This window comes from Myxine glutinosa, chromosome 6 (assembly GCF_964187855.1).
Source record: "Myxine glutinosa chromosome 6, kmMyxGlut1.1, whole genome shotgun sequence".
NCBI classification, from domain to species: domain Eukaryota; kingdom Metazoa; phylum Chordata; class Myxini; order Myxiniformes; family Myxinidae; genus Myxine; species Myxine glutinosa.
Genome location: NC_136266.1, coordinates 12,090,842 through 12,108,597, shown reverse-complemented (window position 1 = coordinate 12,108,597; position 17,756 = coordinate 12,090,842). Strand labels below are relative to the sequence as shown.

The window sequence follows — 17,756 nt, the reverse complement described above, 5'->3', positions numbered from 1 at the left end:
GACGCAAAGATCGCTAGAGGTCTTCTCAGAACAATGACTGTACGTTAGAAAACATAAACGTCATCCACACTGTCCGTGATGGACCTATAGCTCCATACTTAAATTGAGGTGAAAATATGCCTAAAATTCCCAAAAAATTTCACCTTAAATTATTCAGAATAAAATATTGAAAACGGCATGATTGTTATGTTTTTATGTGACCATAATATCACTTCTCCAGAAAATATAGCAATATCATGGGTATATTACACTGTTTTGACGACAACAAACTTGTAATGTGCGAGGTTGTAAAAAAACGGGGGGGTGCTTAACTTAATTCTTTGTGTATACATGGTAAATCCATTTCAAATAACAACTTGGGTATTTAGAAACCTATCGATTTCAATTTATTTTTAACTAGAGTAATATTATTGGGATTGACTGTGGGGATTGTAAGAAAAGTGTGTAAAGTAAAGTAATTGTAACGCTGCTAACATGCAGCGTCCAGACATTGAGCAGCATGGAGGTGGGAAGATAATGCTTTTGGCACCGGTCGACGTGCTTTATCTGACCAGCATGGCACAGCCAATCAGCCTGCGTGGATTAGTAGTGGCCTCGTACAGGGAAGTAGAGCAATACTGAAACCATGCGGAGACCACATGACGTGTACTGCACAGAAGTATTAGGCACCCATCTCTCTCACAGAATGCTCCTTCCATTGATATTTCGTCAATATAAACGTTTTACACGATTGTTATTCCAAATTATAATCACAAGTACAATGTTATAGTTTTGCAAAATGGTCCACGATAACTATGTTAGTTTTCAGCCTTGGCAGTCAAGTTGATCCCCACCTTTTGCAAATAGATATGGCAGCCTGGGGTTTGATAGTTATTCTGGCTGCAATATTGAGTTATATATATTTATTTTGTATCCTTTATTAAAAGCAGAGGGAGCTTTGGCAATGGGGGCATTGAATCATGGAAGGAGATGAAGGTATCACATTCAGATAATCCATTGAAACCCCCTAGATAGCACCACAGGCTTTTCATCAAGTAATGGTACAAGGAAAGAGGGGCGGGATGGTGGGATCCTTCCTCATGGCAGGTGTCTCAAACTTACACTGCACAGTGCAGTGGTGAGAAAGGATTTCCCTCCAGGCGTGAGAGAACGGTCCCATCGAGCATCAGCTCCACACAGCTGTCATGGCCTGGAATGAAAACGCATGGAAACGCGATCAAAGGGCGTCTTCAGCTCCCTGAAAGTTTTCAAACTCACGACTGCAATTCCAGGCTCTAACACGTACATTCATCTCATATTAAATACCGATGGACAATGTGTTCCTAATCAGGAGCTATGCCAGGCAAGAATGTAGATGGCCTTCACTGAACACCCACATGTTTACATGACCCGTCACACGCACCATTATAAGAAGCCCAGTGTAGAGGTGTGTAGCCGTGCCGGTCGGTAAGGGTGATCGGCTGCTCAGATGACGAGATGCATTGGGCGAGTGAGCCAAGGATAGCCACGTGTCCACACGCAGCTGCCAGGTGTAGCGGCATGCGGCCCTGATCATCCCGGGCCAGGGGATCCGCTTCGCTCCGCAGAAGCAAATCCACTGTTTCGTCGTAACCGCTGGCAGCCTGCATGATGTGAAGGGAAGGTGGTCAGAGCTTGGGAAATGGCACATTCTGCAATTAAAACTTTCCCCTTAACCCTTCAAAAGCCAACAATGGGAAAAACGTTAAATAAAATGAACTAGAACGGCACTCAGTAGAGAACATACCTCCGCCAGGCTGAACAGTTTACGTTTTTTATCCCACTGATAAGGTGGATCTGGATTCAGACTTGAACCAAAATCTAATCGGCTTATTCTTGTCGCCTAACCAACTCATCCACCAAGTTTTCTCACAAGTCTCCACAACGTTTTGAAATATAATGCTACATATTGTGTTTGGGCCGATCACTCAATGGTGAAGAATCACTTTGAAAAATTAAATAACACTGGTCAACAGCCAAATTGGTTCCAACTTATTTTCAACTGTTTCTAACCAATTTGGTGCCCACGAATCCGAATCTGACCTTAAAATTTCGCTATCACGTAACCTTGACGTAGTACATCATAAGTGTGGAAAAAATCTTTAGAGCATGAGAATTTCTTGATTAAGTCTCAATAAGTCTATTTATTCTCACAAAAAATAATATGAATTTAAAGTTTTTATTTACATCACATAAAAAAATGTAAATCTCCAAAAATAATATGAACTTTAAGTTGTTATTTACATCACATTAAAAGTGCTTCTGAACTTTACTTTTGCGTTTGTAGGAGCAATCACTTTCACGCTGTGAAGTCCAACAGTAGTCGCCCATCATGTTTGGATTGAATCGGCCTTGATATCGAGTCTCCATGATGGCAATTTCCTGGTGAAACCTTTCTCCATGTTCATCACTGACATCGCCAAGATTTTGTGGAAAGAAGTCCAGATGAGAATGGAAGAAATGTATCTTGAGTGACATTCGAGCACCGAGCGCCTGGTAACTCTTCAACATCTTGTCCACAAGCTCTTCATAATTTGGTGCTCGAAAATTTCCAAGGTAATTGTCAGCAAGAGCCACAAAGCTATCCCAAGCGACGCTTTCCAGCTCAGATAGTCTCGTTACAAAGTCCTGATTAGTGAGTACAAGACGAATTTGAGGACCATTGAAAACACCCGCCTTTACTTTGGCCTCAGATACAATGCCTGGTTCTCAAAAACTGGATGTGCTAGTGAAAATTGGATATGATAATCGAAACCTACAGGTTCGTGTTGGTTAGAATCACCTCAAATATATGAGAACCATACAACATGCATTTTAAAGGCCATTTTCCCTGCTAGAGCGGGGGTTAGCCTTGCGGTCCCCATGACAATCTTCTCCATTTTGCCCTATTTTCTGCATCTCTCCTTGTTAACCCCTTTGCCCGCATTTCTTCTTCCACCATCTTTAGCCAAGTCTTTCTCGGTCTTCCCCGTCTTCTACTTCCTTCTACATTCATTTCCATCACTCTTCTCAACCAGTCACTTTCATCCTTCCTCAACACATGACCAAACCATCTCAACCTGTTCCTCTTCACAGCATCAATCACAGGCTCTATTCCCATCATCTTTCGCAATTCATCATTTGTCTTCCTCTCTCTCAACGATACTCCGCACATCCGTCGAACCATTCGCATTTCCACCCTTTCCAACCTTCGTTGCTGCTCTACGTTCATTACCCATGTCTCGCTCCCATAAATCATAACACTTCTCACACATGCAGCATACACCTTTCCCTTCAGCTTCAACGACACTCCCCTCATCATCAGCACGCCACTCAATTCCCGAAACTTCTTCCATGCACATCTCACTCGAGCAACCGTTGCCGAGTCTGATCCACCTTCTCCATTCAGCATGTCTCCGAGGTAGCAAAATGTTTTCACACCTTCCAGCTTCACGCCGTCTCCAAGATCCAACTCAACATTTCCTCCATCTGCAGCTCCCTCTGTGCACACCTTACATTTGAATGTAGCTGCCACACTGGTTAATGACCCTCTCAGACCACTACATTTTTGATGAACCCACTCAGCGCACATTGTACACTGAATGGAGTTCACTCCGACACCCTTCCTACACACAGCACAGGGCCACTTCCCAGTTCTTTCCACCTCACCACATGCTTTACCACTTGCCATCACCTTCGTCTTTCCGATATTCACCTTCAGACCTTTTGTCTCCATACATTCCTTCCACGTGTTCATCTTTTCCTTCAGTACATCCATACTTTCCGCAATCAACACCAGATCATCTGCATACAACAACTCCCACGGTAAACCCTCCTTTACGTTCTGAGCCAGCACCTCCATCACAGCTACAAATAGTAGTGGACTTAGTACCGACCACTGATGCACTCCCACCTTCACCTCAAACTCACCACTGTTCCCGTCCTTCGTCCTTACAGCTGATGAGATATATGAGAACCATAAAACTATTAAAATTTTGTTGACCAGTGTAATTATCGTATCCGGATCTGTATTCGGATCTTCAGCAAAATCAAATCAATTCGTCCTTGTCACACACACAACCTGTCCACCAAGTCTTGTCTGAATCCGTCCATAACCTTTTGAGATATCCTGTTCACAAACAGACAGACGGATGAAAACATTACCCCCATCCATCTTTGGTAGTGGAAGTAATAAAACGTCAGATCTTTCAAAGAAAAAGCATTATATATCCGTTTCAGTAATGAAAACTAGAACGACACTCTTCGACATCACGACGTCGACCGATATGCCTCCGCCCACATTATTACATCAATATAATACTTGTACCAAGTTTGATTTAAATCTATTCAGCTGTTCTCAAGTTATCAAATCAATTCAATTCTGAAGTTATCACATTTTTACCTGACATGACTTCTGACCTTTGGCCTTTGACCTCAGGACCCCAAAATCGAATCAGTTAATCTTTACATCATTATACATACCTGTACCAAGTTTGACTAAAATCCCTTCAGCCATTCTCAAGTTATCGCGGTAACGAAAACTTATCACGGACGGACGGATGGACAGACAGCCGGACGGAGAACCTGAAAACATAATACCTCCGGCGACTTTGTCAATGGAGGTATATTTATGCCGTTATTAATTCACCAATGGAATTCCTCAGTGCTCCCATCTTGACCTTTAACTAATAAATCATGACAAATCTACGTTAAGTAACCAATCATTTTAATTATTTTAAATAAACGAATCCTAAAACAACGAACAACCCAGCACTCACCAAAACAAATAATTTATACATCTTAATGGATGTTATAAAACAGTATACATGTGACATCTGATCAAATAGTCATGACATGACCCCAACCTTGATCATACAAGACTCACATGACCACATCTGTTCAGAGTTCAAGTAGAGATACCCAATTAGCACGTTAGGGTACGTTAATGTGACATCAATCAATACATCTCAACGTGTTGCTGGCAGACAAGAGGATGCAATCCAAACTCTTACTAGATCAAGATGTGAAGGGGATAACCGGGGTTTTGGTGACTCACCGCACGGTGCAGAGAAGTGCGAAGGTGGTTGTCCGCTGCACAGCTCTTTGCCCCCTTTGTGATCAGCAGTGCCGCACATTCGCTGTGTCCGTTACCAACAGCCAGAATGAGTGGTGTTCTGAGGGAAACAGAGTAAAACAGTGGAAGCTCTGGGACAAACGGTATGCGAAAGATGGTCATTTTTTTTAGTCATGAGCCATGCATCACTCGAGACTAATCCCATTCCACCATCAAGAGCTCGGCACTTCAAAAAACATCATCAATTACTCACTAGAATATATGCTTCACCACCAGAGGAAGCATCTCTAACCATGTGCACCTTCTCAGTCACAATCAATTTTGGATGGGCAATTGGGCAGGTAAAGCCAAAAAAGCACCTTTTGCGCAAATGGTTACCTATCCCTTTCAGCAGCAACATGCTCGGCTATTACTAAAAAGAGAGACGGCCGTCCGTGTGTCACACGTAGAAGAAGCAGCATAACCGAGCTTTAGCGGTTCCTGCTGTTGTTGAATAATAAAAAGGGTACTGTTGGAAAGCCAATAATTGATTTACTTGGAACAAACATTTGTGTCCATTTCATGATATGACTGTCATATGTGACAGATGCCCGTTCATGAAGATGCTCCCCCATTCTGGGATTGAGGAAGAAGAAACATGAATGGGAATTTCTTGTTGCTGTTCCAACGGTAACGTTAATTATTATACGACAGCAGGAACCCTTTGGAAGGACACGGGAGGAGTACACAAAAATAAATATAGTAACACATCTTGAAGCATATAAAAATATATACAAGTACAAGCAAGGACCATGCAAAGAAGAAGAAGAAGAAGAAGAAGAAGAAGAAGAAAATTTTAGAAAAGATCCTTTCCCTGGCATTTCACTTCATTTTACAATCTCATTGAAATTCACAGATAGACAAGCAATGCATTTGTGAAGTACAACATGCAGTCTTGTGATAAAATCTGTTAGTGAAGTGAGTCAGCGTGCTTAGTTGCTCATAAAAACAAAACAACATTGAAAATGTTTCGGAGAATAAAAAGCACTCTTGGTTGAATTTCATTAAGATTTGTTAAATGTGAACAAGGGAGAGCATTTAATTACAATCACGGCTGCTGGAACACCTATTCAAATAAAATGCTAAAACAAAATGAAGATTCTGTACATGATTAAGTGTCAATCCCTCTTCATGCCCCTCATGTTAGCATAACATACTGTGAAGTACAAATAGGACACATATCTTCCAAATCATAATCACAATCATAATAACAACGTCTAAAGAGCGTTTTACAAATAATCCGAACACAGTACTTACTGTCCACTGGCGTCCGAGATGTCTACATCATCTGCCGTGTCCATGTGATCCAGGAGTAACCTCAGACAATCGATGTAGCCGTGGCTCGCTGCACGGATGACAGTCACAAATGAAAATTATAAAACGCATTTCCCAAATCAAGTGAAGTCACAACAAAATACAAAGCCTGGAGTCTGGGCTTGAGCGACAACTAAAGTTTATACACAACTATGTTTTGGATTAAAAATAACAATAATAAAATAATAATAAAATAATAAGCTAGCTTGCTCATATCAGCACCGCTCAAAGCTGGCTGCATGGTGGCGAAAGGCAAGTACGTGAAAAGAGAAATGTAGAAACAGCACTACATTTATCTCAACGTTAATAGAGGGGGGTCAAGCCCCTTTTTTCTCTACAAGAGTGAGCATCATGGAAAAGCAAGATTATATTGACAGTGGGAGTAGCAAGGCAACAAATGGGAACTATCAGCAAGGGAATGGACGACCAAGAAAGAGCAAAAGAGAGAGAGGAAACACTGAAACCAGGAAGTAATGGGGATGGGTTAGGAGGGGTTAATGAGGGTCATAAAGATCATGGGTAAGGACACAAGGTGGTGTTACACTAAATCTTGGAGAGAAGAATGGGAAACAACTACCGAGGGAAGGTATTTTCATAGGTGGGAGAAGTGAAGAACACAACACAAAAACAATTGCTTAAGACTCAGTGTGAGTTTCATATCATAGAACAGTTCAAAGACAGGATATGAACATAATTTGTGGGTTATGGCATTCAATGCCGCTAACATCTATCTATAATGCCAGTAATCTCTGTGTGTCTGTCTGTGACCGCTGTTTCTCGACAACCATGGGTCCGATATACTTGAAACTTGCCAGGTATATTGCTGGGGACCCGAGGATGTGCCTTTTCAAGGTTTCATATTAATCGGACAAGTAGTTAGCGAGCTATGTCCAAAAAACGATTCAACCAATCAGAGAGCAGCGAGCTATCACGTGTGCCGAACGTGGCGAACAGACTCTGCCTCGGACGGCACATTTGAGAGCGTATTCATTTATTTCACGTTGGCAAACTATGTTGGCGTTAAACTATGTTTTAAAACTAATTAAAACTAATTTGCGATTCTTTCGCTTTCCTGCGCGTTTGTGCACGCTATGGCGATTTCTTTACCAAACTCCGCAAGCCGTTCGCTTTGGACCAAACCATTTCATGTAAATAGAGGGGGGGGGGATTGTCACCGTACTCGCAAGCCGTTCGCTTTGGACCAAACCATTTCATGTAAATAGAGGGGGGGGATTGTCACCGTACTCGCAAGCCGTTCGCTTTGGACCAAACCATTTCATGTAAATAGAGGGGGGGGGATATAATTTTAGATATATATATAGTACGGGCATGCCCTAGTTTAAATAAAATCAAACATCTGCTTTGGAGAGACCTGAGGCAGTTTACAACCCCCATCATCACAACACAACTGTGAGGGCCAAATGTGAGCTCCCTGCAACAGGGCATTCCACGATAGCCCGGTACGAGTGCGTGTTACCAGCAGAGTGTAGAGCCGTGCGCCGGTTTGGACCTTCTCGCAGCTGCATCGCGGCGCCGTGCTGCAGCAACACGGCCAGGCAGTCCGTGTGACCGCCGCGTGCGGCGAGCCCCAGTGGCGTGTGTCCATCGATGTCACGTACATCCAAGTCTACGAGGGAGCGGATCAGCACCTCCAACGCCCCGGCACGCCCATGGAATGCCTGCGGGAATGCCAGAATGTGGCATGGTGCTAAGATCACATCAAAGACGGGTACACAATCCATCTCTGAACCTGCTGCGTACACGCAAATACCCAAATTCCCTCGAAAACAAACTTTTCTCGATTCCATGAAAAAATGTTTAACTACTGTATATGTCAATTCGTATGAACGTCGTCTCGGGATATGCTCCGCAGGTTGGTCGGCGCGATGACGAGAAGGACAAGTTCTGGTGTGTGATAGAGAAGCTGATGGAAAACGTGAAAGATGAGGAAGTTGTTGTGGGAGGAGGAGACCTAAATGGACATGTGGGAAGGAGTATGGACGGTTTTGAGGGAGTTCATGGGGGTTACGGATATGGTGTGAGAAATGGAGAAGGTGAAAGGATTTTGGAGTTTGCTGATGGAGCTGATTTGTTGATTTGTAATACTCAATTCCAGAAAGAGGATAATAAGCTTGTTACATACACGTCAGGTGGGTCGACGACAACCGTTGACTACCTGATGGTGCGGAGGCGAGATAGGGGGCACCTCCGGGACACAAAGGTGATCCCGGGGGAGAAGGCTGTTTCACAGCACCACTTGGTTGTCTGCGACATAAGGGTGAAAGGTGCGAGGAGAGCTCGGCGGGTGAAGTACCAACCGAGAATGAAGGTGTGGAGGTTGAAAGAGGTGACAGTGAGGGAGGCATTAAAAGAGAGGCTGAGTAGGGTCGAGGATGATGTGGTTGAGCTTGAAAGTGGTTGGATGTCAATGAAAGCTAGTCTGTTGGGAGCCGTTGGTGAGGTATGTGGATGGACAAAAGGACCACCGAGGAACTCGGAAACATGGTGGTGGGATGATGAAGTTGGAAAGAGGATTGACGAGAAGAGGAAGAGGTTCAAGGAGTGGCAGAAGGCGAAGGGTACGGGAGCAGAAAAAGCAGAGCATGAAAGTTATAAGGCAGCCAAGAAGGCTGCAAAGAAAGAGGTAGCAAAGGTGCAGGAGGCATGTAGGAAAATGTTCGGAGAACGCTTGGATTCGGAAGAGGGTCAGACAGCGGTATTCAGGATTGCAAAGCAGATAGCGAAAGAGAGGTGTGATGTGATGGGGGGTGAGTTGCTTGAAGGATGAAGTGGGACAAATCGTTGTGGACCCAGATGGAATTAAAGGAAGATGGAAAAGATATATGGAAATGCTGTTGAATACAGAGAATGAATGGGATGGCAACATAGAGAGCAACCCAGTTTTAGGACCGGCAGAGAAGATAACTGAGAATGAAGTTGAGGAAGCGATAAAAGCAATGAAGAGTAGAAAAGCGGGAGGGTGGACGGGAGTTGTGTGAGATATGTTGAAGGCAGCAGGAAGTTGGGGTGTGAAGAGAATGACAGAGATCTGTAATCTGGTGGTGAAAGAAGGCCACATGCCAGTGGATTGGGAACTGAGTACCCTCGTCCCTCTATACAAGGGGCAAGGTGACCCTCTGGAGTGTGGCTCGTACCGAGCGATAAAGTTATTGGAGCATGGAATGAAGGTATTGGAAAGGGTGTTGGAGAGGAGGATAAGGAAGAAGGTGAAGATCGACGAAATGCAGTTTGGATTTATGCCAGGAAGAGGAACGACAGACACGCTTTTCATTGTGAGGCAGTTGCAGGAGAAGTACATGGAAAAGAGACAGAAGTTGTTTCTTGGGTTTGTTGATCTGGAGAAAGCATTCGATGGGGTTCCACGCAAAGTATTGACATGGGCATTGAGGAAGTTAGGAGTGGAGGAATGGTTGATCAGAGTAGTGATGGCAATGTACAAAAGAGCACGCACAGCTGCAAGGACGAAGGACGGGAACAGTGGTGAGTTTGAGTTGAAGGTGGGAGTGCATCAGGGGTCGGTACTAAGTCCACTACTATTTGTAGCTGTGATGGAGGTGCTGGCTCAGAACGTGAAGGAGGGTTTCCGTGGGAGTTGTTGTATGCATATGATCTGGTGTTGATTGCAGAAAGTATGGATGGACTGAAAGAGAAGATGAACAAGTGGAAGGAATGTATGGAGACAAAAGGTCTGAAGGTGAATATCGGAAAGACGAAGGTGATGGCAAGTGGTAAAGCACGTGGTGAGGTGGAAAGAACTGGGAAGTGGCCATGTGCTGTGTGCAGGAAGGGTGTCGGAGTGAACTCCATTCAATGTACAATGTGCGCTGAGTGGGTTCATCAAAAATGTAGTGGTCTGAGAGGGTCATTAACCAGTGTGGCAGCTACATTCAAATGTAAGGTGTGCACAGAGGGAGCTGCAGATGGAGGAAATGTTGAATTGGATCTTGGAGACGGCGTGAAGCTAGAAGGTGTGAAAACATTTTGCTACCTCGGAGACGTGCTGAATGGAGAAGGTGGATCAGACTCGGCAACGGTTGCTCGAGTGAGATGTGCATGGAAGAAGTTTCGGGAACTGAGTGGCGTGCTGGTGAGGAGGGGAGTGTCGTTGAAGCTGAAGGGAAAGGTGTATGCTGCATGTGTGAGAAGTGTTATGATTTATGGGAGCGAGACATGGGTAATGAACGTAGAGCAGCAACGAAGGCTGGAAATGGTGGAAATGTGAATGGTTCGGCGGATGTGCGGAGTGTCGTTGAGAGAGAGGAAGACAAATGATGAATTGCGAAAGATGATGGGAATAGAGCCTGTGATTGATGCTGTGAAGAGGAACAGGTTGAGATGGTTTGGTCATGTGTTGAGGAAGGATGAAAGTGACTGGTTGAGAAGAGTGATGGAAATTAATGTAGAAGGAAGCAGAGGACGGGGAAGACCGAGAAAGACTTGGCTAAAGATGGTGGAAGAAGAAATGCGGGCAAGGGGGTTAACAAGGAGAGATGCAGAAAATAGGGCAAAATGGAGAAGATTGTGATGGGGACCGCAAGGCTAACCCCCGCTGCAGCAGGGAAAATGGCCTTAAAATGCATGTTGTTGTGTTTGTTGTATATGCCAATGCTCGGAGCAAATTGCAAGTCAAGGTAGCCCACGACTATTTAATAAAATGTTTATTATCAAGATTGCCAAACTGTTTGGACAAGCTCAAATATGCTGCACTCAAAACAAAAGCTTTTCCTTTTTACAACATAAACTCCACCCCTCTTCCACCCCCCCCCCCCCCCCCCCCTATTCACCCCCTTAATTAAAACACATTTGGATGTGGTAAATGACACTTTTGTTAGGCATCAGATATGAAGCTTGTGGGCAAATTTCATCAAAATTGTGTGTTTGATTCAAGAGATAATGACTGATGAAGTGTTTACAGGCTTGTTCACTCACTCACTCACTCACTCACTTACTTACCGACGGATACTACTCGATCTCATAAGCTCACAGGACTAAAGTCCAGGTGAACTATATATCTGCGTGTAATTGCATTTTTTGGCATCTCAACTTTTGACCCCGCCACAGGGGGCCACGTGGTGAGCATAACTCCAAAGTTTGGTGAATTTCTGCACAATCGTTTAGGAGGAGAGGGCGTGAAGGATGGACAGATAGACAAACAGTCAATGACAACATCCCACCATTTTTTAATGCCTCCGCCCCCGAAGGTGGCCGTAGGCATTATGTTCTCAAGTTGTCCGTCCGTCCGGGCTAAACCTAGTTTTTCTCAGCAACATGTCCGATTGAGACGAAATTTTCAGGGTAGGAGTGACACCCATGCAGAATGTTTGTATGACAATTGTGATGTCATAGGTCACGTGGTATGGCAGCCATCTTGGATTAAACGCAAAGAATTAAAAATACATTTCATGGAAACTGCTAAATGGGAAAAATTTAAACTTGGCACATTTTCAAGTACTCCCAATGGGGAACAAAAGCATGATAATGATGACATCATCGGTGAAGTGGTATACCAGCCATAAATGTTTTAATCGAATACCTTATCCTAAAAATCTGAACTTGCATGTACATGATCTCTGACCTATTTGTATTGAAATATTATATTTATGACATCATAGGTCACATGGTTTGGCAGCCATATTGTACTGAAGGAAAATATTAAATAATTATATCACTGAAGCCGCTTACCTTATTGATGCGAAATTTTACAAATGTCATCTAACACCATCGTTGCATACAGTTTGAAAATGATAACGTTGTAGGTCACGTGGTTTGGCAGCCATTTTGGATAGAAAAACTAATTTTATCCGATCAGGACGAAACTTCATAAACGTGATCCCCGACCCATCCATATGCAGAGTGCACATTTTGATGTCATGTCATGTGGTTTGGTGAACATAGCTTGAAATCCAATATTTAAAAAAAAATCTCTTCTCCGAAACCGCTTCACTGATCGATGTGAAACCTGTCCTGTGGTAAAAATGTGATACTTCAAAACAACTGAAGGGATTTAAACCAAACTTGTTTATTTTTAGGACAGTCAACGAGGGCATCTACCCATTGTCAAGGGCAGGGATTATGCGGAGGAATATTGGCGACACAGTCACATTGCTCTAGTTTTTAAAAGCATGGGGATAATGAAACTTTTGTGTAATCATAAAAGACAAAAAGTACATTATGGTTTACGGCCATTTTACAATCGATATGTACAACAACGACAACAGGCATTTTAAGGCCATTTTCCCTGCTAGAGCGGGGTTTAGTCTTGCGGGCCCCATGACAATCTTCTCCATTTTGCACTATTTTCTACATCTCCCCATGTTAACCTCCTTGCCACATTTCTTCTTCCACCATCTTTAGCCAAGTCTTTCTCGGTCTTCCCCGTCCTCTACATCCTTCTACATTCATTTCCATCACTCTTCTCAACCAGTCACTTTCATCCTTCCTCATCACATGACCAAACCATCTCAACCTGTTTCTCTTCACAGCATCCATCACAGGCTCTATTCCCACCATCTCTCGCAATTCATCATTTGTCTACCTCTCTCCTCTCAACGATACTCCGCACATCTACCGAACCATTCGCATTTCCACCCTTTCCAGCCTTCGTTGCTGCTCTACGTTCATTACTCCTGTCTCGCTCCAATAAATCATAATGCTTCTCACGCATGCAGCATACACCTTTCCCTTCAGCTTCAAAGACACTCCCCTCATCGTCAGCACGTCAATCAGTTCCCGAAAATTTTCCATGCACCTCTCACTCTGGCAACCGTTGCCGAGTCTGATCCACCTTCTCCATTCAGCATATCTCCGAGGTAGCAAAATGTTTTCATACCTTCCAGCTTCACGCCGTCTCCAAGATCCAACTCAACATATCATAACAGTTTACGGCCATTTTACAATCGATATATACAACAACAACAGGCATTTTAAGGCCATTTTCCCTGCTAGAGCGGGGGTTAGCCTTGCGGACCCCATGGCAATCTTCTCCATTTTGCCCTATTTTCTGCATCTCCCCTTGTTATATAATGTTATATTGGTTCACGAGTTATCAAACAGAGTGACCACTATATTCGTCATGGGTGTGTGTGTGTGTCTGTCTGTCTGTCTGTCCGCAGCATAACTACCCGATGATATCATCTGATCTTGATGAAACTTGGGTAGGAGGTTGATATCATGATCTCGTTGTGTCCTGCCTGGAGTGGGCGTATTGCGCCCATTGTGGGCGGAGCCACGCCCGAAAAAGATGTCTTTTTCGGGGGTAATCGAGTTCAAGCTACATCTTCTTCGAGGGGTTTGGTGGAATCTGACAGGGGTTTCGGTATTTGGTTAGGCCAATGTCACGTGTCTAGCCCCACAGAGCTCAATTTTTCATTTTCGCCTGAAGGTCAAGGTCACAAGGTCACAAAATTTAGAAACGTCGATTTTTGATGGTTTTATTACATTGTTCGCTTCCTGATAGGGTGAATGAAATATCGTACATGTTTTTATATTATCACATACATCATGAAATGCAAGTTTTCCAACAAATTTCAGAATCATCGACCTTCGACACAAATCTTCGTCACAAAGGTCAAATTTTCAAAGTTGTCGGAATCAAACCGAATTTTTGGTATTGTGTAGCTAACTAGCCTCATAACTGATTATACATTATTTTCTATCCCATTTCAAGGTCAGTAACCTTCGTTTTGACATTTCAAGGTCACATAGGTCAAATTTTCAAAGTTGCCGGAATCGAACCGAATTTTCGGTATTGTGTAGCTAACTAGTCTTACAACAGATAATACATTCCTATTTATATATTTTCAATGTCGGTTTTGACCTTTGTCATTGAATACCGCTCGCTCGTGAACCATCGTCGTCTCCTGACTTGTAATGGTTTACGGCCATTTAAGAATCGATATATAAAATAGGCTAATGCTGTCTGTCTGTTTTCTGTCCCACACTGAAACGCTCCCTGAAGAGAAAAAAATTAAAGCAAAAGTTACTTCAAATTAATCCACACCTATGGGAAAAACATAATTTTTTTCCAATCAGACAAAATATTGAACAGGGCGGTGTATAGACAGACTTGATCACTCCAAAATAAAAAAAGAATATGTTGTTAATATACAGACTTGGCATTTAATATGGAATATTTTTTTTGCGGGGGTGAACTTACTTTTCAAGATGTCTTAGAACCAAAAGTTCATTGGAATTAGGTTGAAATTATTCTAGATTTTGTTAATGTGACCTTTAAAAGAAACAAAAACCACATTTGACATTTCGAAACAAATAAATTGATCCTTGAAAGTGATGTAAACTGATATCGAACTCAATTCATGGACAGTACTGTGTTAAACTTCTGTACGTTCTCCAGAAGTATCTCTTTATTTTGCACATTAGCCCAAATTTCTTTTAACAAAAACAAAAGTTAAATTACGACTGGGATTATGGACAGTAAAATTACAGTTCAGTACTTCGTGTAACCCCCACGAGCATTCAGTAGAGCACGTACACGTTGAGGCATGCTGTTCACGAGATTTGCCAAGGTTTGGACAGGAATCGCTTGTCATGCAGTGACAATAGCCTGCTGCAATTCACGCACAGAGGTCGGCTGTTGGTCCAAGTGGTCGATTTGACGCGTTAATTCTGCCCACAAGTTCTCTATCGGATTCATATCCGGGGACATGGCAGGCCACTCCGTATGCTCTACACCCCAGTCAGAAAGAAAGTGTTGGATCATGCGAGCATGATGAGGCCGTGCATTGTCATCTTGGAAGACAAAGTTTCCTTGAAAGGCTGCATGAGCAAATGGAAGCAATGTTTCTTCCAGAATGGCCCTGTACTTGAACTGGTTCAGGTTTCCATTCAGAACAACCAGGTCAGTTTTGCCCCCTGCATGAAAAGCAGCCCAAACCGTCACCCCACCACCTCCAGCTTGGACTCTTGGCACTATACAATCTTTGTTGTAGGCTTCATGCACTTGTCTGTGCACTCGGACGTGGCCAGCTTGAAGATAGACCAGAAATCTAGACTCGTCACTGAAGATCACGTGATTCCAGTGTCCTGGCTGCCATTGACGGTGCTCTCTGGCCCACTGCAATCGGCGCTGGCGGTGTTGTCTGGTCAGGCATGGCTTTCTCAGGGGACGCCTGGCACGATAGCCTGCTTGAACCAGTCGTTGGTTGACTAGCCTTCTGGATACAGGCACATTTGTTAGTTGCTGCCACTCAGCCCTAAGCCGATTAGCTGACTTGGTACGGCCATTGCGGACTAACCGGGGCAGCTGGTGATCATCCGTCCTTGTGGTTCTGCGGGGACATCCTGGCCTCGATGTTGGAGTAGGGACACCCCTCTGAGCATTTCGTTACAGGATCTTTGACACCTGACCTTGAGTGATGCCATACTGCCGAGCAATAGCACGCTGTTTCATGCCGTAATTTCTTAAAGCCACCACTCCATGACAAACAGCATTGTCGAGTTGACGGACCATCTCCAGAGGAAGCGGCAATAACTTTTGGAGATGTGCAGCAGTTGTTTTCCACTAATACAGAACGCAACAACCCTTGTATACCCGACTGTGAAGCCAATCATCAAATGCACCTGTCCGTACATTTTGCCACGCCACCTGTGATATAATCCTGTTGTTGACTTCTTGCTGCGACAGACAATCATTGACATGGTTCTTTTAACAAATAAATCACCAAAGTGTAAAAGAAACTCACCAGATTGATATACTGAGTTAAGAAAGTACACCCAAGTCAAGAAAAAAAAAAAATTCCATATTAAATGCCAAGTCTGTATGTGTGTGTGTGTGTGTGTGTGTGTGTGTGTGTGTGTGTGTGTGTATGTATGTATGTATGTATATATATATGTATATATATATATATATATATATATATATATATATATATATATATATATATATATATATATATATATATATATATATATATATATATATATATATATATAGATATATATATATATATATATATATACACATACATATACATATAATTTTGAAGGCTCCAGTCATGGACTATTTAATCCTCAAAGAGGCCAGGCCTTAAATAAAAGAGCTGCATTGATAGTAAAATGAAGAAAGAGAGAACAAGTACAGATACATTCAAAGTGCACCTCCCCCATGCCAAATAAATAATTATCCTCCAGCGCAGCATTGCCAGGGCGCCTCCGGCAATGCCGCCGTGCAGCACATAGAGACATTATTGGGAGGGAGAGGTGTACAATAATTGTTTGATTAATTGCATAATTAAAATCAATAAATACAACAACAACAACAGGCATTTTAAGGCCATTTTCCCTGCAAGAGCGGGGGTGAGCCTTGTGATCCCCATGACAATCTTCTCCATTTTGCCCTATTTTCTGCATCTCCCCTTGTTAACCCCCTTGCCCGCATTTCTTCTTTGACCATCTTTAGCCAAGTCTTTCTCGGTCTTCCCCGTCCTCGACTTCCTTCTACATTCATTTCCATCACTCTTCTCAACCAGTTACTTTCATCCTTCCTCAACACATGACCAAACCATCTCAACCTGTTTCTCTTCACAGCATCCATCACAGGCTCTATTCCCATCATCTTTCGCAATTCATCATTTGTCTTCCTCTCTCTCAACGATACTCCGCACATCCACCGAACCATTCGCATTTCCACCCTTTCCAGCCTTCGTTGCTGCTCTACGTTCATTACCCATGTCTCGCTCCCATAAATCATAACACTTCTCACACATGCAGCATACACCTTTCCCTTCAGCTTCAACGACACTCCCCTCCTCATCAATTAAAATCAATAAATAATAATCGTAAAATAATTTCTTAATCAATTGGCTAATAGCATACCTCACCACCAAACATAACGGCCCAACCTTGAGTTGCCAATGGCCACACAACAATAATGAGATATAGTGGCTTGTCGAGTTGGCACATGGTCTCGCGATTGGTGGAGGTACATAACCAGTAAGTTCTTAGGAGCAGAAACCGAAGTAATCTATATTATAAAAGGAGCCGTGTCTGGCTGTTTGCTTGTCATGTTATAACTTGAGAACGGAATAACAGATTTCAATAAATCCAACTACGGTGGATTCGGGTAACTCCCCGGAATGTTTGTGATCCAATTTTTTTTTTATGGGTACATGGACACGCGTGTCAAAACTGCAAATGCCAACACGTGTCATTGGTTATCCCTGCACGGAGAGCAGGATCGCCCAGGAATCCTTCTTTGTTAACTTGAGATCGGATTTCAATAAAACAACTCTCAGGAAGTAAACATAACCACGTATCCCTCTCCCTACAACGATGTTTTATCCACCACGTTGAT

General features: G+C 43.2%; 1 protein-coding gene across 2 annotated transcripts in view; it reads right to left on the bottom strand.

The window, feature by feature from the left end:
* Nucleotides 1–17,756, bottom strand: part of LOC137429591 (serine/threonine-protein phosphatase 6 regulatory ankyrin repeat subunit C) — a 237,591-nt gene that overhangs the window by 50,247 nt on the left and 169,588 nt on the right. For both annotated transcript variants that reach the window (XM_078779599.1, XM_078779598.1), the window contains exons 18-22: nt 7,902–8,103; nt 6,368–6,455; nt 5,054–5,171; nt 1,403–1,622; nt 1,102–1,189 (exon numbers count right to left, since the gene is read on the bottom strand). In XM_078779599.1, coding sequence (XP_078635725.1) covers nt 1,102–1,189; nt 1,403–1,622; nt 5,054–5,171; nt 6,368–6,455; nt 7,902–8,103 — 716 coding nt within the window. The remainder of the gene's footprint in view (nt 1–1,101; nt 1,190–1,402; nt 1,623–5,053; nt 5,172–6,367; nt 6,456–7,901; nt 8,104–17,756) is intronic.